At 44.6% G+C, this 20158-nt stretch overlaps 1 protein-coding gene across 7 annotated transcripts in view; it reads left to right on the forward strand.

Annotated features, from left to right (window-relative positions):
* Window positions 1–53: 53 nt before the first annotated feature.
* Window positions 54–20158, forward strand: part of LOC106567093 (junctophilin-2) — a 30650-nt gene continuing 10545 nt past the window's right edge. For all 7 annotated transcript variants that reach the window (XR_006758574.1, XR_006758575.1, XR_006758576.1 and 4 more), the window contains exons 1-2: window positions 54–995; window positions 9944–10778. Coding sequence is in view for 4 of the 7 variants with exons in the window: in XM_045693271.1 (XP_045549227.1) it covers window positions 617–995; window positions 9944–10778 (1214 nt within the window). In the remaining 3 variants the exon portion in view is untranslated. The remainder of the gene's footprint in view (window positions 996–9943; window positions 10779–20158) is intronic.

Here is a 20158-nt window from a genome sequence, read left to right on the forward strand (position 1 = left end):
CTCTGAAGTGGCGAGTCATCTGGGATGACTCCTTGCAGCAGAGTAAGGATTGGGTTGTATTTTTGGAACAGTGTGTGTGGATTTGGTCGCCTTGTTAGGTCTGCTTAAACATTTACAACAGCACCAAGTGTTGTGAGATAGCGGCGGCAGAGTGAGGGGAAGCAGGGACAGGGGAAAGGGGCTTTTCTATGGCCACCTTGGAAAGCCATGCAAGATCCCTGGCTCAACCAGGAAGATAATACCTCCAAAGACAGTTCAACTAAGTAAGGGCATATACGTTTTATCTCTCGGGGGGAAAACAACCGTAACAAATCTTACTCAGTCAGCACAGAGGCTGCATTAAATTCATGACTCTAAAATCGACCGGGGATCAACAGAAGTCATCCATGAGGGAATAAGAAAATGCGCGCCTAAATCAAATTTGCAGGGTCTAGTGCGAAGGCTACGTGAAAAATACAAATAAATTATAAGCGCTGTACCAAGGATATCCTAAACTGTTTTTAATGACAGGAGAAGGTGGATGCAGTCTGAAGGAAGAGATTTTATCTTGACCAATACATTGATTTGACTTTACCTTTGAAAGTAAATTTTTGTCTGCAGTCATAGAAGGGAAGGTATGAGTGGAGGTCGTTTTGAATTTGATGATGGCGGAGCTTATTGTGGTGGTTGGGAGGGTGGCAAAGCCCATGGGCATGGGATCTGCACCGGACCTAAAGGACAGGGCGAGTTCTCCGGCTCCTGGAATTACGGGTTTGAAGTAGTTGGAGTGTACACCTGGCCAAGCGGAAATACCTATGAAGGCATCTGGTCGCAAGGGAAGCGCCACGGTCTAGGAGTTGAGACTAAAGGACAGTGGGTTTACAAGGGAGAATGGACTCATGGCTTCAAGGGGAGATATGGCTTGCGTCTGAGTGTGGGTAGTGGAGCAAAATATGAAGGAACATGGAATAACGGATTACAAGATGGATATGGCACAGAGACATATGCTGATGGAGGTATGTGATTGTTTTTTTGTTGTATTATGTTGTCCAGTGTCTGGAGGTGGGCTTGACACTTAATCATGTACCAGCCATACCATGGCATTTAATTAAATCAAGTATACACTACGGTCAAACGTTTTAGAACACCTACTCCTTCAAGGGTTTTTCTTTATTTGTACTATTTTCTACATTGTAGAATGATAGTGAAGACATCAAAACTATGAAATAACACATGGAATCATGTAGTAACAAAAAAAAAGTGTTAAACAAATCAGAATATATTTTATATTTCAAATAGCCACTCTTTGCCTTGATTACAGCTTTGCACTCTTGGTATTCAAATCAAATCAAATCAAATTTATTTTTATATAGCCCTTCGTACATCAGCTGATATTCTCAAAGTGCTGTACAGAAACCCAGCCTAAAACCCCAAACAGCAAGCAAAGCATGTGAAAGAAGCACGGTGGCTAGGAAAAACTCCCTAGGAAAAACTCCCTAGAAAGGCCAAAAACCTAGGAAGAAACCTAGAGAGGAACCAGGCTATGAGGGGTGGCCAGTCCTCTTCTGGCTGTGCAGGGTGGATATTATAACAGAACATGGTCAAAATGTTAAAATGTTAAAATGTTCATAAATGACCAGCATGGTCAAATAATAATAATCATAGTAGTTGTCGAGGGTGCAACAAGCACGTCCGGTGAACAGGTCAGGGTTCCATAGCCGCAGGCAGAACAGTTGAAACTGGAGCAGCAGCACGGCCAGGTGGACTGGGGACAGCAAGGAGTCATCATACCAGGTAGTCCTGAGGCATGGTCCTAGGGCTCAGGTCCTCCGAGAGAAAGACAGAAAGAGAGAAAGAGAGAATTAGAGAGAGCATATTTAAATACACACAGGACACCGGATAAGACAAGAGAAATACTCCAGATGTAACAGACTGACCCTAGCCCCCGACACATAAACTACTGCAGCATAAATACTGGAGGCTGAGACAGGAGGGATCAGAAGACACTGTGGCCCCATCCGATGATACCCCGGACAGGGCCAAACAGGCAGGATATAACCCCACCCACTTTGCCAAAGCACAGCCCCCACACCACTAGAGGGATGTCTCCAACCACCAACTTACCGTCCTAAGACAAGGCCGAGTATAGCCCACAACGATCTCCGCCATGGCACAACCCAAGGGGGGGCGCCAACCCAGACAGGAAGACCACGTCAGTGACTCAACCCACTCAAGTGACGCACCCCTCCCATGGACGGCATGGAAGAACACCAGTAGGCCAGTGACTCAGCCTCTGTAAAAGGGTTAGAGGCAGAGAATCCCAGTGGAAAGAGGGGAACCGGCAAGGCAGAGACAGCAAGGGCGGTTCGTTGCTCCAGCCTTTCCGTTCACCTTCACACTCCTGGGCCAGACTATACTTAATCATAGGACCTACTGAAGAGATAAGTCTTCAGTAAAGACTTAAAGGTTGAGACTGAGTCTGCGTCTCTCACATTGGTAGGCAGACCATTCCATAAAAATGGAGCTCTATAGGAGAAAGCCCTACCTCCAGCCGTTTGCTTAGAAATTCTAGGGACAATTAGGAGGCCTGCGTCTTGTGACCGTAGCGTACGTGTAGGTATGTACGGCAGGACCAAATCGGAAAGATAGGTAGGAGCAAGCCCATGTAATGCTTTGTAGGTTAGCAGTAAAACCTTGAAATCAGCCCTTGCCTTAACAGGAAGCCAGTGTAGGGAGGCTAACACTGGAGTAATATGATCAAATTTTTTGGTTCTAGTCAGGATTCTAGCAGCCGTATTTAGCACTAACTGAAGTTTATTTAGTGCTTTATCCGGGTAGCCGGAAAGTAGAGCATTGCAGTAGTCCAGCCTAGAAGTAACAAAAGCATGGATTAATTTTTCTGCGTAATTTTTGGACAGAAAATTTCTGATTTTTGCAATGTTACGTAGATGGAAAAAAAGCTGTCCTTGAAACAGTCTTGATATGTTCTTCAAAAGAGAGATCAGGGTCCAGAGTAACGCCGAGGTCCTTCACAGTTTTATTTGAGACGACTGTACAACCATCCAGATTAATTGTCAGATTCAACAGAAGATCTCTTTGTTTCTTGGGACCTAGAACAAGCATCTCTGTTTTGTCCGAGTTTAAAAGTAGAAAGTTTGCAGCCATCCACTTCTTTATGTCTGAAACACAGGCTTCTAGCGAGGGCAATTTTGGGGCTTCACCATGTTTCATTGAAATGTACAGCTGTGTGTCGTCCGCATAGCAGTGAAATTTAACATTATGTTTTCGAATGACATCCCCAAGAGGTAAAATATATAGTGAAAACAATAGTGGTCCTAAAACGGAACCTTGAGGAACACCGAAATTTACAATTGATTTGTCAGAGGACAAACCATTCACAGAGACAAACTGATATCTTTCCGACAGATAAGATCTAAACCAGGCCAGAACTTGTCCATGTAGACCAATTTGGGTTTCCAATCTCTCCAAAAGAATGTGGTGATCGATGGTATCAAAAGCGGCACTAAGATCTAGGAGCATGAGGACAGATGCAGAGCCTCGGTCTGACGTCATTAAAAGGTCATTTACCACCTTCACAAGTGCAGTCTCAGTGCTATGATGGGGTCTAAAACCAGACTGAAGCGTTTCGTATACATTGTTTGTCTTCAGGAAGGCAGTCAGTTGCTGTGCAACAGCTTTTTCTAAAATTTTGGAGAGGAATGGAAGATTCGATATAGGCCGATAGTTTTTTATAATTTCTGGATCAAGATTCGGCTTTTTCAAGAGAGGCTTTATTACTGCCACTTTTAGTGAGCTTGGTACACATCCGGTGGATAGAGAGCCGTTTATTATGTTCAACATAGGAGGGCCAAGCACAGGAAGCAGCTCTTTCAGTAGTTTAGTTGGAATAGGGTCCAGTATGCAGCTTGAGGGTTTGGAGGCCATGATTATTTTCATCATTGCGTCAAGAGATATAGTACTAAAACACTTTAGTATCTCCCTTGATCCTAGGTCCTGGCAGAGTTGTGCAGACTCAGGACAATGGAGCTTTGGAGGAATACCCAGATTTAAAGAGGAGTCTGTAATTTGCTTTCTAATGATCATGATCTTTTCCTCAAAGAAGTTCATAAATTTATTACTGCTGAACTGAAAGCCATCCTCCATTTGCGAAGGCTGCTTTTTAGTTAGCTTTGCGACAGTATCAAAAAGAAATTTCGGATTGTTCTTATTTTCCTCAATTAAGTTGGAAAAATAGGATGATCGAGCAGCAGTAAGGGCTCTTCGATACTGCACGGTACTGTCTTTCCAAGCTAGTCGGAAGACTTCCAGTTTGGTGTGGCGCCATTTCCGTTCCAATTTTCTGGAAGCTTGCTTCAGAGCTCGTGTATTTTCTGTATACCAGGGAGCTAGTTTCTTATGACAGATGTTTTTAGTTTTTAGGGGTGCAACTGCATCTAGGGTATTTCGCAAGGTTAAATTGAGTTCCTCGGTTAACGGATTTTTGTCCTCTGACGTCCTTGGGTAGGCAGAGGCAGTCTGGAAGGGCATCAAGGAATCTTTGGGTTGTCTGAGAATTTATAGCACGACTTTTAATGCTCCTTGGTTGGGGTCTGAGCAGATTATTTGTTGCAATTGCAAACGTAATAAAATGGTGGTCCGATAGTCCAGGATTATGAGGAAAAACATTTAGATCCACAACATTTATTCCATGGGACAAAACTAGGTCCAGAGTATGACTGTGGCAGTGAGTAGGTCCAGAGACATGTTGGACAAAACCCACTGAGTCGATGATGGCTCCGAAAGCCTTTTGGAAACATTCTCTCAACCAGCTTCATGAGGTAGTCTCCTGGAATGCATTTCAATTAACAGGTGTGCCTTCTTAAAAGTTAATTTGTGGAATTTCTTTCCTTCTTAATGCGTTTGAGTCAATCAGTTGTGTCGTGACAAGGTAGGGGGAGTATACAGAAGATATCCCTATTTGGTAAATGAGCAAAAGTCCATATTATGGCAAGAACAGCTCAAATAAACAAGGAGAATGGACAGTCCATCGAGACTTTAAGACATGAAAGTCAGTCAATACAGAACATTTCAAGAACTGTGCAGTCGCAAAAACCATCAAGCGCTATGATGAAACTGTCTCTCATGAGGACCGCCACAGGAATGGAAGACCCAGAGTTACCTCTGCTGCAGAGAATAAGTTCATTAGAGTTACCAGCCTCAGAAATTGCAGCAAAAATAAATGCTTCAAAGAGTTCAAGTAACAGACACATCGCAACATCAACTTTTCAGAGGAGACTGTGTGAATCAGGCTTCATGGTCAAATTGCTGCAAAGAAACCACTACTAAAGGACACCAATAAGAAGAAGAGACTTTCTTGGGCCAAGAAACAAGAGCAATGGACATTAGACAGGTGGAAATTTGTCCTTTGGTCTGGAGTCCAAATTTTAGATTTTTTGTTCCAACCATTGTGTCTTTGTGAGACGCGGTGTGGGTGAACGGATGATCTCCGCATGTGTCACGCTCGTCGTAAAGATGGGACCAAGGCGCAGCGGGAATGTGAATACTCATCTTCTTTATTAAGATGAAAAACCAAAACAAACACTTAAACAAAACAACGACGAGAAAACAGTCCTGTGAGACATACAGCTACACATGGAACATCTACCCACAAAAACCCATGAAAAAACACCCCTACTAAATAGGACCTTCAATTAGAGGCAACGAGGAACAGCTGCCTCCAATTGAAGGTCAACTCAAATAAACTAAACATAGAAATAGAATAACTAGACACAGACATAGAAATAGACTAACATAGAACATTAACTCCCCAAAAAACGAAACACATAAAACAAACACCCCCTGCCACGTCCTGAATAAACTTACAATAACAAATACCCCCTTTACTGGTCAGGACGTGACAGCATGTGCATTTCCCATTGTGAAGCATGGACGAGGAGGTGTTATGGTGTAGGGGGTGCTTTGCTGGTGACACTGTCTATGATTTATTTAGAATTCCAGGCATACTTAACCAGCATGGCTACCACAGCATTCTGCAGCGATACGTCATCCCATCTGGTTTGGACTTAGTGGGACTATCATTTGTTTTTGAACAGGACAATGACCCAACACACCTCCAGGTTGTGTAAGGGCTATTTGACCAAGAAGGAGAATGATAGAGTGCTGCATCAGATGACCTGGCCTCTACAATCCACTGACCTCAACCAAATTGAGATGGTTTGGGATGAGTCGTACCTCAGAGTGAAGGAAAAGCAGCCAACAAGACTGTTGGAAAAGCATTCCAGGTGAAGCTGGTTGAGAGAATGCCAAGAGTGTGCAAAGCTGTCATCAAGGCAAAGGGTGGCTATTTGAAGAATATTTGTTTAAAAATAATTAGCTTACTATATGATTCCATATGTGTTATTTCATAGTTTTGATGTCTTCACTATTATTCTACAATGTAGAATATAGTAAAAATGAAGAAAAACCCTTGAATGAGTAGGTGTTCTAAAACTTTTGACCGGTAGTGTATGTAAGGGAATCTGGAATTTATCATATGTTATAGCAATGCAATAATGTGTAATAATATTGTATAGAACAAGAAGGCCCACACACTGTTAAAGCTCCCAATTCACCGCTTTATAGACAACGTTTCCATCCAAACCGGATCTTCGTCAGGTCAAACACACTGAGTGTTCACGTCCCAAAATATACACATTTCCACCTCACATGACCATTGCGGACATGAAGCATGGTGGGTGCAAAAAACATTTATATATCTCTAATAATGAAATAACCATGAGATGGGTGCATGTTATGGTTCCAGAACAGAATATATACAGTGAGGGAAAAAAGTATTTGATCCCCTGCTGATTTTGTACGTTTGCCCACTGACAAAGAAATGATCAGTCTATAATTTTAATGGTAGGTTTATTTGAACAGTGAGAGACAGAATAAAAAAAATAATAAAAAAAAACACATGATTTGCATTTTAATGAGGGAAATAAATATTTGACCCCTCTGCAAAACATGACTTAGTACTTGGTGGCAAAACCCTTGTTGGCAATCACAGAGGTCAGACGTTTCTTGTAGTTGGCCACCAGGTTTGCACACATCTCAGGAGGGATTTTGTCCCACTCCTCTTTGCAGATCTTCTCCAAGTCATTAAGGTTTCGAGGCTGACGTTTGGCAACTCGAACCTTCAGCTCCCTCCACAGATTTTCTATGGGATTAAGGTCTGAAGACTGGCTAGGCCACTCCAGGACCTTAATGTGCTTCTTCTTGAGCCACTCCTTTGTTGCCTTGGCTGTGTGTTTTGGGTCATTGTCATGCTGGAATACCCATCCACGACCCATTTTCAATGCCCTGGCTGAGGGAAGGAGGTTCTCACCCAAGATTTGATGGTACATGGCCCGGTCCATCGTCCCTATGATGCGGTGAAGTTGTCCTGTCCCCTTTGCAGAAAAACACCCCCAAACCATAATGTTTCCACCTCCATGTTTGACGGTGGAGATGGTGTTCTTAGGGTCATAGGCAGCATTCCTCCTCCTCCAAACACGGCAAATTGAGTTGATGCCAAAGAGCTCCATTTTGGTCTCATCTGACCACAACACTTTCACCCAGTTGTCCTCTGAATCATACAGATGTTCATTGGCAAACTTCAGACGGGCATGTATATGTGCTCTCTTGAGCAGGGGGACCTTGCGGGCGCTGCAGGATTTCAGTCCTTCACGGCGTAATGTGTTACCAATTGTTTTCTTGGTGACTATGGTCCCAGCTGCCTTGAGATCATTGACAAGATCCTCCCGTGTAGTTCTGGGCTGATTCCTCACCGTTCTCATGATCATTGCAACTCCACGAGGTGAGATCATGGAGCCCCAGGCCGAGGGAGATTGACAGTTCTTTTGTGTTTCTTCCATTTGCGAATAATTGCACCAACTGTTGTCACCATTTCACCAAGCTGCTTGGCGATGGTCTTGTAGCCCATTCCAGTCTTGTGTAGGTCTACAATCTTGTCCCTGACATCCTTGGAGAGCTCTTTGGTCTTGGCCATGGTGGAGAGTTTGGAATCTGATTGATTGATTGCTTCTGTGGACAGGTGTCTTTTATACAGGTAACAAACTGAGATTAGGAGCACTCCCTTTAAGAGTGTGCTCCTAATCTCAGCTCGTTACTTGTATAAAAGACACCTGGGAGCCAGAAATCTTTCTGATTGAGAGGGGGTCAAATACTTATTTCCCTCATTAAAATGCAAATCAATTTCTAACATTTTTGACATGCATTTTTCTGGATTTTTTTGTTGTTATTCTGTCTCTCACTGTTCAAATAAACCTACCATTAAAATTATAGACTGATCATTTCTTTGTCAGTGGGCAAACGTACAAAATCAGCAGGGGATCAAATACTTTTTTCCTTCACTGTATTTACAAATTGACCAAGTGGGTAACCTGGAAGGCAAGACAAATCAAAGTAAAGTAACATATTCAGGTAAGAAATGGTCTGATATCAAACCTTGATTCAGACCTCTAAGAGACATGGTACGCAAACAGTGAATCCAATACAAGTCTCTTCTCAATAATAGATTATCAGTATCTCCGCCCCTAATAATATTGTACCATTGCTGCACATCCATTTGCCTCACTTGACATTTATCTTACTTGACACTTAACATTTGAAGACGGATAGAGGCAATTGCATAGAATTGGTATTTATTCTCTGTAGCGCCGATATATTCAAGTGCAGCTGAAGATGTAGCATCAGGGATATGAGTGATTATCTCTAGTACAGTAGGCTTTCCAGTACAATCCTAATGTCCCATTTCAGTGTTTTATGAGAGAATGAGTGACTAAAGCTTGCACCAGTGAACCAAGGAGAGGAACCCAAGTGTTGCTGCAGATGGTCCATTGGGATCTTGCCCATTGCTAAGGACCTCTTGCCAAAGTATAGTGGCAGTGGAAGGCACATTAGTGGTGTGTGTCAATACAAAGTGTGTCCTATGATGTGGGATGCTAAACTAAGCTGTCTTAGCTGTTTTAGTTTCATTGTTGTCACACACACAAGGACTCATGGGCCTGGTGCTGATCGGTCGCCCCTGTCTATATAATCTTGATAAAACGGATCGTAGATCAGCACTCCTACTCTGAGATGCCCTAAAGAACTGGTGAGAGATTGGAGGAACATTAACAGGAGAAACAACACTGGTTGCTCTACAATGTTGAATGAATGAACAGTAGCTTATGCAGAGGAGTTGGCAAAAGCACATGCAGTAGAGATCTAGGACTGGGCTTTATCTTCTCATACTGTAACTGTACACTTGAACCTGCTGAGAGATCACACCAATAATATTGGTGGCGGTGCTGTCTGTTTAAAGCCCCTGGTCCCTTCAGTAGCTGACTCATCAGACTTGGGCCCATTTGATTGGTTGATTGGGAGATTCTGACACCATGTGTCAGGAAGTAATAATAGCCCAGCAGGCTGCTGTGTCCTCTTGGCCTCACGGTCCAGCTATAGCTACAGCCAATGGCATCCAGACACAGATTTTGCATGACAGACCCATGATTAGTTTGGATAACATTAATAGCTTGCACTGTAGTCTTTCACGCAAACTACATGCCCACCTATCAAATCATATGTTACTGTGTTGATGTACTTCATAGTGTAGGACAAAGTAGAAAATAATGATTCTCTATCATGTTATGGTTCCTGACCTGCATTGATTCCACATAGTCTAAGTTACCTCAACATTGCAATAATGCAATTTATTCTACTTTCAAAACAAAACCATTCATCTCACACTGTTGATTTACCTTGCAATGGCATAAGGGTGATGATAATGATAAATAGCCAACCCACACATCTTCAATGAAATTGTGTGTGACGTGTGAGGCTAGTGAAGACGGTTTAGTCTATATCTTATCTATTTTTGTAGATGTTAACATATCTATGAATGCCCTCTGTGTCTTTTCAGGCACATTTCAAGGCCAGTTTACTGGCGGTATGCGACACGGGTATGGAGTCCGTCAGAGCGTGCCCTACGGTATGGCGGCGGTGGTTCGCTCCCCTCTCCGCACCTCCCTCACCTCCCTCCGCAGCGAGCACAGCAACGGCACCTTGCTCCAGCAGGATGTCCCCGCCATCACCACCACCAACGTCGCCGGCCAGGAGACCCGGGTCACCACGCCCACCAAGCTGGGGCCCTCCAGGGGCGGCTTCGCCCTGACCCTCCAGGTGGACCCGGATGCCGTTAAACCCAAGAAGAAGGGCCTGTTCCGAAGGGGGTCTCTCCTGGGGAAACTGAAGAAGTCAGACTCCCATACGTCCTTATCCAGCGTGAGGAGCAAGTTAAGCTTCCTGGGATCGAGGAGCGAATCTGCGTTAAGTTCTGCTGCCAGCGATGTGGCCAGCGATGCCAACTCCACCATCAGTCTGGGAGACGAGAGCCTGGCCGGGCCGGATGATTTCCCCCCCGTGGAGGCCGACATCGATGCCACCACCACAGAGGTCTACATGGGGGAGTGGAAGAACGACAAGCGCTCGGGCTATGGAATAAGCGAACGGTCCAGTGGTCTGAAGTATGAGGGTGAGTGGTTGGACAACCAGCGACACGGCTACGGATGCACTACCTTTGCGGAGGGGGGCAAGGAGGAGGGAAAGTATATGAACAATATGCTGGTGAAGGCCATGAAGAAGAGGGTGATCCAACTGAAGGGCACCAAGATCAGGCAGAAGGTGGAGCGCAGTGTGGAGGGAGCTCAGCGTGCCTCTGCCATCGCCAAACAGAAAGCAGAGATTGCTGCTTCCAGGTATAGACAATAAACATACTATGAGTGTACTAAACATTAGGAAGACCTTCCCTTAGGCCCTCAGAACAGCCTCAGTTCATTGGGGCATCTTATCCAGAGCAAGTTACAGTAGTGATTGCATACATTTTCATACTTGTCCCCCGTGGGAATCAAACCCACAACCCTGCGTTGCAAGCGCCATGCTCTACCAACTGAGCTACATGGGACACGCGTGAAAAACCCAGCAGCGTTGCAGTTCTTGACACAAATCGGTGAACTTGTCACATACTACCATACTCCGTTTGTCTTGCCCATCCACCCTCTGAATGGCACACATACACAATCCATGTCTCAATTGTCTCAAGGCTTATAAGTCCTTATTTAACCTGTCTCCTCCCCTTCATCTACACTGATTGAAGTGGATTTAACAAGTGACATCAATAAGGGATCATAGCTTTCATCTGGATTCACCTGGTCTGTCTATGTCATGGAAAGAGTTCTTAGCGTTTTACATACTCAGTGTATATTACGCATTTTGAATATAGAGACATCATTTTTTAGATTTTCCTAAATGCACATATAGTGAAAGCAGGATCAACATTTAGCATCAATATGACATATAGAAACATCATGCAATGAAGACAACATGTGGGCCAGTGTTGCTATGCACCTGGTTAGACACCCGCTCTACACATCTGTTTGTATTGTGCTCAGCTAGCTTTACTCCAATCCAAACCATTAGGCTGTTGGCTACAAACCACTCTGGGAGCTACTGCTGATCTGTTCCTGTTGTCGCTCAACAGTAACAGTAAACATCATTTAAACGTCATTGTCGAGGGTTCCACTTAGAGAGGTTGCATTCCTTTACGTTAGGCAGTGCTACATCTTGATACAGTAGCCTAAAACTGTCATTAAGCAAAGTGTACTATGTACAACTTGAGGTTGCTCTTAATGATGGTTAGGAGGCATTGGACTTGAGATAATGAACAGGGAAAGTTAGGATACCCTGGTTCCTCTGTCCTCTCAGCACCAATATACAGTATGTGGCCAACAAACAGGCAAATGTGTTTTATATTTGAGTATGCCATAAAAAGTACATCAATTTATGTCCTTGCACAATTCACATGATCCATATAGGGATTTTGATCAAACTAAGGAGGACTAAGACAGCTGTCCAAGACACTGCAAATATAGCTGAGACAGACAGCTATATATATATGTGTGTGTGTGTGTGTGTGTGTGTGTGTGTGTATGTGTGTGTGTGTGTGTGTGTGTGTGTGTGTGTGTGTGTGTAAAGCGTATTTTGATTTGTTTACACTATTTTGGTTACTGATGATTCCATATGTGTAATTTCATAGTTTTGATGTCATCACTATTATTCTACAATGTAGAAAATAGTCAAAATTAAGAAAAACCCTTGAATGAGTAGGTGTGTCCAAACGTTTGACTGGTACGGTATATATATATATATATATATATATATATATATGACTGGGATAGACTCAAGGCTCTGCTTCAATGTCAATGTGAAATGTTTTAGTCACTGATGCTTATTTCTGCGTAGCAGTGCATGGACAAGAGAGCTACTGTTTGGCACTGAATGATCAGAAGAGGGTGATCTTGACAAATAAAGAAACTCTTGAGTCAGAATCAGCAGTTGCAGGTGTTGCTCTCATGACTTCTCTGGCTGTGGTCACAATAGGAACCATAGAGGACACAGAGGAAAACAATGTGGAGTTACCAGGCTTCATAGACAGTTGGTAGCTGAACACGCAGTGTCGTTCTGCCTCTGCCATGTTTGAATTAGCCTTAGATTGGAGATCATGCTTGAATTCTTGCATCCATTTTTCCTTGCTACTCTCATGTGCTTAGAGGACAACCCTGGTACAGTAGAAGAAGGCTGTTTATTGACACCACTGTTCGTTGACAGCATGGTGCCTCAAACAATGAAAATGAAAGCCATTCTCCTCCTGCAGTGTATGGGGATCCAGGTGAAGAGCAAAGTCAGCTATGTCAATCAGAAATGACTATTAAGTTCAAAAAGGGAAGAGGCAATGCCATGGTTTCAATTTACTGTGCAGTTCCTTGGTGTAATGGTGACGTGGGCCTTTCTCTAAAAAGTTGTCTGTTGGATTCCCTGACAACCCTCTCACCTTTGCTGTTTGCGTCGTGTGTGACTGGGTATTGTGGCAGCAAATTATTCAATTCCAGTTGTAAAATGGACAGTAAAAGTAGGGGGAGAGGAGAGGAGGAAAGGATGAGAGGGGAGAAGAGGAGGAGAGAGGAGGGTGTTAATGAGGGGAAGGAGAGAGGAGGGTGTTAATGAGGGGGGTGAGAGAAGGAGAGAGGAGGGTGTTAATGAGAGGGGGTGAGAGAAGGAGAGAGGAGGGTGTTATGAGGGGAAGGCGAGAGAGGGGTGTTAATGAGGGGGGTGAGAGAAGGAGAGAAGGGTGTTAATGAGGGGGGTAAGAGAAGGAGAGAGGGGTGTTAATGAGGGGGGTGAGAGAAGGAGAGAGGAGGGTGTTAATGAGGGGGGTGAGAGAAGGAGAGAGGAGGGTGTTAATGAGGGGGGTGTGAGAAGGAGAGAGGAGGGTGTTAATGAAAGGGGTGAGAGAAGGAGAGAGGAGGGTGTTAATGATGGGGGTGAGAGAAGGAGAGAGGAGGGTGTTAATGAAGGGGTGTGAGAAGGAGAGAGGAGGGTGTTTATGAGGGAGGTGAGAGAAGGAGAGAGGAGGGTGTTTATGAGGGGGGTGAGAGAAGGAGAGAGGAGGGTGTTAATGATGGGGGTGAGAGAAGGAGAGAGGAGGGTGTTAATTATGGTGGTGAGAGAAGGAGAGAGGAGGGTGTTAATGAAGGGGTGTGAGAAGGAGAGAGGAGGGTGTTTATGAGGGGGGTGAGAGAAGGAGAGAGGAGGGTGTTAATGAAGGGGTGTGAGAAGGAGAGAGGAGGGTGTTTATGAGGGGGGTGAGAGAAGGAGAGAGGAGGGTGTTAATGAAGGGGTGTGAGAGAAGGAGAGAGGAGGGTGTTAATGAAGGGGTGTGAGAAGGAGAGAGGAGGGTGTTTATGAGGGGGGTGAGAGAAGGAGAGAGGAGGGTGTTAGTTTCTATTAAAAACTGGGTGGTTTGAGTCCTGAATGCTGATTGGCTGAAAACTGTTGTATTCCATGGGTATGACAACAACAACAAAAAACATTTTACTGTTTTAATTACGTTGGTAAACAGTTTATAATAGCAATAAGGCACCTCGGGGGGTTTGTGTCATATGGCCAATATACCACGGCTAATGGTTATGCATAAGAACAGTGCTGAAACGTGGTATATTGGCCATATACCACACCCCCTCGTGCCTTATTGCTTAATTCTATCGCCTTCCACTATGAGCCACCACAAATACATCTGAGAGGAGCTAGCATACTTGACCGTAAGGGAACCTAGCTGCAGTGCACTTCAGTTTAGATTGATACACTTTTGAGAGAGGGTGTTGGTTGAGACTCTTCTATTTGCTGATAGCGAGGGAAATCCCTGAGGCATTTCTTTACAATCAAGCTTTGATATCTGACCGAGCATATCAGAATTAGATTTTGTTCTTTGTGTACTGTAGGCCTAGACCTTATTTGCACTCTTGCTCACAAGCTCAGGCTACCGACACAGAGCAACAGTCACCGACGGTCAAGATGACAACAGGTTTCCTCCGTGCCTCACCATAGAAGGCAGCAGTGTCTATGTCTACTGGAAGCCACAACAGCACCTGAAATAAGCCCAGTGTTTACAACAGTAAGTTTGCGCCCCAAATGGCACCCTATAGCCTTTATAGTGCAGGGCCCGTCGGGAGTGCACCATATAGGGAATAGGGTGCCATTTGGGACACATCCCGAGGCTCTGGCTGATGAATTACAGATCTTGTCCTGGCTCCTAGGCAGATGGAAATCTAAATATTTGACCACTGATACCAGCAGTATTGCAAGAGTTATGGGCCAAACATTTGTTGTATTGTTTTATGGTTTTGCTGCATCCTCTGCTTCAGACAGGCCTAGCCATGAAGACTCCATACATAGACATGTGAAACAGCCAGCAGCCTTTTGAGGACTCACTGTGGAAACAGACGGTTAGTGGATGAAGGACACCACGGTGGTCTTAACCTGCCTGGACTCTGGAGGTTTTCATCAATGAAAGAGGCCAAACCTGATTTGTCCCATACATTCCGCACATTGTCCCATACCCCGGAACCTCTAACCGGTGACCTCCAGTAAAGCAAAACCGATACAAAATAATTGTTCTAGTCCCTACTATTTCACTATTATTCCTACATTGAAAATAGTGAAGTGGCTGAGCTTGTCACTTGGATTGAAGAAATGGAAACGAACGGGAACTAACTAATCATTCATACATACTACACTTTTGATTTTCCATTGAAGCTGTTCTGTTGTTGTGGAGGGGTGGAGGACAGGGCAGGGCATCTAGCCAGGATGGTATCCTTTAGCCAGACGTGGACCAGGTCCCTGACAGCAGTGACTCTCTGCGCACTGCCCAGCCATCAGCCATGGTGCCAGGGCCAACAAGCCATTGTGATTAAGTCAGTGTATTATAAATACTACCTGTCCATTGAGACACCCAGCCGCCCTTAGGTTAGGTTAGCTAATGCTCCCTCTCTCCCCCTATCTCCCCCTGCCCTGACATTCAGTCAGTATTTTGAGGTGGGTGTGTTTTGGGTCTGGTGTGAGGCTGAGTCTCTTCAGAGTATCTGAAGGCAGCCGAGGCCACGGCGGTCCAGGACTGTCTGGGTGTAAATGGTGCACAGAGAGAGAGAGAGAGAGAGAGAGAGAGGCCTAGTATCAGTAGTCAGTACGAAATGGAGGCCTAGACTGACTGGCTGACTAAATAAGGGCAGGCACACACTGTTGCTGAATCACAATCACAGGGGAATGCAGGCAACAGTTGATTGCTGTTGCTATCACGTCTTCCAGCAACTTTCCTGCCGAGTCTAAATAGTCTACACTCTGCCTGAGAAGGTAGACCAGTAACATCACATCATAGTTTACACTGGAAGTAGCACTGCTGTAAAACAACTCGTCAATGAAGCGGGATGGAAGTAAAACAACCAAGGCTTGCTTACTTGAATGATTGCAGGCTTGTTTTCTAAGATCTCTTCACAACTTTGTGTGTCTGTTGGAACAGTTTGTTAGCTAATCCCCATGCAGTGACAAGGCTCCAAAACAGGTTTTTAGCACTTTCTCGCTGGTAGCTAGCGGACAAGGAACCAGACCTGGGTTCAAATAGTATTTGAAATAATTGCAAATACTGTAGCTGGGCTTGATTGATCTTGCCTGGCGCAACGAAAACAATAGAATAGTCACAAAACTACAAAAAAAACTCGCCTAACTTGCATTCCAGGAAGGCTAAAGCAAACAGTTAAGGTAGTTAAACGATTTCAAATAGTGTTTAAACCTAGGTCTGCAAGCAACACATAATTGACACCACAGCAGTCAGTCAGCCTTCCTTGCGTCAGCAGGGGTGTCAAATGGTTTCATGGATATAAATATGACCGAGCTCATAACTAAGTGGGGATAAGAGGTTGGCGTATACATGTACCACACCTTGCATTAGTCAGGTGTCTAGACTTACACACAGTAGTGCTGATATGTACATTTTGTTTCAATGCAGCCAATCATATGATTTGTAAATATGAGTGTTCCGGATAACACTGTCTATTCTTAGCTTTGTACTGTATGTACTCTCGCAAGACCTATTTATTGCCATAGTGGTATTGACTCCAGTGTGTAGTTAGAAAGAATGACAATATGACGAAGACAACTGTGGTGAGACAAACTTGTGCCCGACTACGCGCGTACGGATTTTGTCAATCTTCCCATTCACATTGTTTCAAATCAGAAGAGGTAATGGAAGTTTAATGTTGGTGTCGGTGTCCTATCACCCAGAAGAACAAGGAAATAATGTATGTCCTGACTGCTCTGTCAAGTAGCACATTTATACTGCTAGTACTATGAAAACCTCCCCCTGCTATAAGTTCAGCACCCCACCCATCTGGCGAGCTCCAGTGACAGGCCACGATGACAGAGGGTCTCCTGTGACTGTCGTGTGAAGCATGAAGAAAAGCAGACTGACCTAAATTGAATTTCCGGCGACAGGGAAGGCCATTCTTTTTCAAGTGAGTGTCAGGCTGGCTTTATGTTCGCGTTTCAGTGTCGGTTGGGGTCGAAGACAAGTTTGTGACGACTGACTGTCTTGCATTCGCTGGCTTCTTGCCCTTAGAATATGGGGGTATCCATTGGGGGAGTCTAAACTTACGTATGGTATTTAGGTCGCAGCTTCATATCAGACTTTGTTGAACACGTCTGTTTGAAGTGATTACTATTGATTACTGCGTCGCATTGCAAGAAAGGTATTTCACTGTACATGTGCATGTGACATTAAAACTCGAAACTTGAAACCTATCAGTAGAAGGCCACCAACTAAACTGTAGTAAAACTGCCTTGGTTCTGGAGTACTGAGCATTGATATTAGCCTGGCCACAGATATGTTTGTGCTGGTCTCAGATCTGTTTGTGCTGTATTACCTGATGGTAAAACTGATTGTTGCCTGGTCCTCGATCTGTTTGTGTTGTATAGCCAACTGTGCTGTATAGCCAACTCCTATGGCACAATAGTGACCACAGGAGTTGGCAATACAGCACAAACAGATCTAGGACCAGGCAACAATCAGTTTTACCATCTGGTAATACAGCACAAACAGATCTGAGAGCAGTCTACGCTAATGGTTTACTTAGCGAGCCATCTGCGAGGACTCTGAGGAATGTGAGGAGTACTGCAGGTAGTCAGAAAGCACCATCTGTTGTGACACTCCTCCCACGGAATGGCACTGCCTGGCAACCCAACAGAACGGCCTGCCATTTTAGGAACCTCTGAACACTACACACAAGATCATGTTGTTATGTGTTACCAGTAGCCCGTCATATCTGTGAAACGTTAACATTTTCGGCTGTATGTTTGTCTCACTACTTACTTGCACAATGTGAAATTGATGTTTCTAGTCAGTCTAGATAGAGTCTAGACCAAACCTTGAGCCTCAGCCTGGACCACATTTTCAGCAGAATGTCTCGTAGTATATTGTGCAGTTTTGAATGTACGTTTTATACAACTTCTTACCCCAGTTAGAAGTTCATAGGCTTGTAAATGGAAGATGGGCTTGTCAGCTGTTCAATAGCACAGACTCTACAGCCCTCAATAGTACAGACTCTCCAGCCCTCAATAGTACAGACTCTCCAGCCCTCAATAGTACAGACTCTCCAGCCCTCAATAGTACAGACTCTCCAGCCCTCCATAGCACAGACTCTACAGCCCTCAATAGCACAGACTCTACAGCCTTCAATAGCACAGACTCTACAGCCCTCAATAGCAGACTCTACAGCCCTCCATAGCAGAGACTATACAGCCCTCAATAGCACAGACTCTCCAGCCCTCCATAGCACAGACTCTACAGCCCTCAATAGCACAGACTCTACAGCCCTCCATAGCACAGACTCTACAGCCCTCAATAGCACAGACTCTCCAGCCTCCAATAGCACAGACTCTCCAGCCCTCCATGGCACAGACTCTACAGCCCTCAATAGCACAGACTATACAGCCCTCCATAGCACAGACTCTACAGCCCTCAATAGCACAGACTCTACAGCCCTCAATAGCACAGACTCTCCAGCCTCCAATAGCACAGACTCTCCAGCCCTCCATAGCACAGACTCTCCAGCACTCAATAGTACAGACTCTACAGCCCTCCATAGCACAGACTCTCCAGCCCTCAATAGTACAGACTATCCAGCCCTCAATAGTACAGACTCTCCAGCCCTCCATAGCACAGACTCTCCAGCCCTCAATAGTACAGACTCTACAGCCCTCAATAGCACAGACTCTCGAGCCCTCCATAGCACAGACTCTCCAGCCCTCCATAGCACAGACTCTACAGCCCTCCATAGCACAGACTCTCCAGCCCTCAATAGCACAGACTCTCCAGCCCTCAATAGCACAGACTCTACAGCCCTCAATAGCACAGACTCTCCAGCCCTCAATAGCACAGACTCTCCAGCCCTCCAAAGCACAGACTCCACAGCCCTCCATAGCACAGACTCTCCAGCCCTCAATAGCACAGACTCTACAGCCCTCCATAGCACAGACTCTCCAGCCCTCAATAGTACAGACTCTCCAGCCCTCCATAGCACAGACTCTCCAACCCTCCATAGCACAGACTCTACAGCCCTCCATAGCACAGACTCTCCAGCCCTCAATAGCACAGACTCTACAGCCCTCCATAGCACAGACTCTCCAGCCCTCAATAGTACAGACTCTACAGCCCTCCATAGCACAGACTCTCCAGCTCTCAATAGTACAGACTCTACAGCCCTCCATAGCACAGACTCTCCAGCCCTCAATAGTACAGACTCTACAGCCCTCAATAGCACAGACTCTACAGCCCTCCATAGCACAGACTCTCCAGCCCTCAATAGTACAGACTCTACAGCCCTCAATAGCACAGACTATTTTGAGCCCAGCAGTTTAACATTACAGTATGTCAAGTATTTACATAATAATGACAATCAGTCAGTCTCAGCCCCAGCCTGAGCTTGAGCCTGGGGTTGATATCAGTAGCATTGAACCCTGAATACCATCATTCCTTTACTAGGTTTAGTAATAAACCCTGGGAGGTAATCAGAGAAAAATAGAGGAGAAAATGTTGGGCAAGAGGAGGCGTCTGTAGAATATGTTTAGGTACAGTATACACCTTTAAGTGCTGTCAAACTCCAACTTTTGATAATGCAGGTATTTAATGCAATATTATGTAGCCTTAATGTCAAACAGACACATTGTGCAGACACAATATACTGTATGTTCTAAAAGTTTCACAAACTTCTGTACATGTATTTTATCAAAAAAGTAGGATGATTAAAGTAGTACGCAGTAAATAGGTAAACTGTATACTAAATCTGCATGTATTACATTTGCCTCCTCTACAGTATGTATAAATACACAGACTAATCCTGAATAAATCTGTGAATATAACATGCACAGTACAGGGGAACACCCTACAAACACTCTGGCACTAACTCGTTGTCTGGGTCGAGGTGTTAAAAGAGTAATTTATTTCTGTTCCAGCCCAACGGGAGAATAGGACACCCTCTCCAGCTAATAATAATAGTGAAGCACATGACCAACTCAACACCACACATCAGCCCTATAGCTTTTTAAATGAATGAATATTGTAAACAAGTAGTATTTAGTAGTATTTCTGTCCATTTCAGTCTGGTTTTGGATTAGTACAGTAGTGTTGGTTTTTACAGCACAACCCCTTAGTTTGTTTGAGCCTTTGGTTTGTACCAGTATTCATCTCTTGGAC

This window comes from Salmo salar, chromosome ssa13 (genome assembly GCF_905237065.1).
Source record: "Salmo salar chromosome ssa13, Ssal_v3.1, whole genome shotgun sequence".
NCBI lineage: Eukaryota > Metazoa > Chordata > Actinopteri > Salmoniformes > Salmonidae > Salmo > Salmo salar.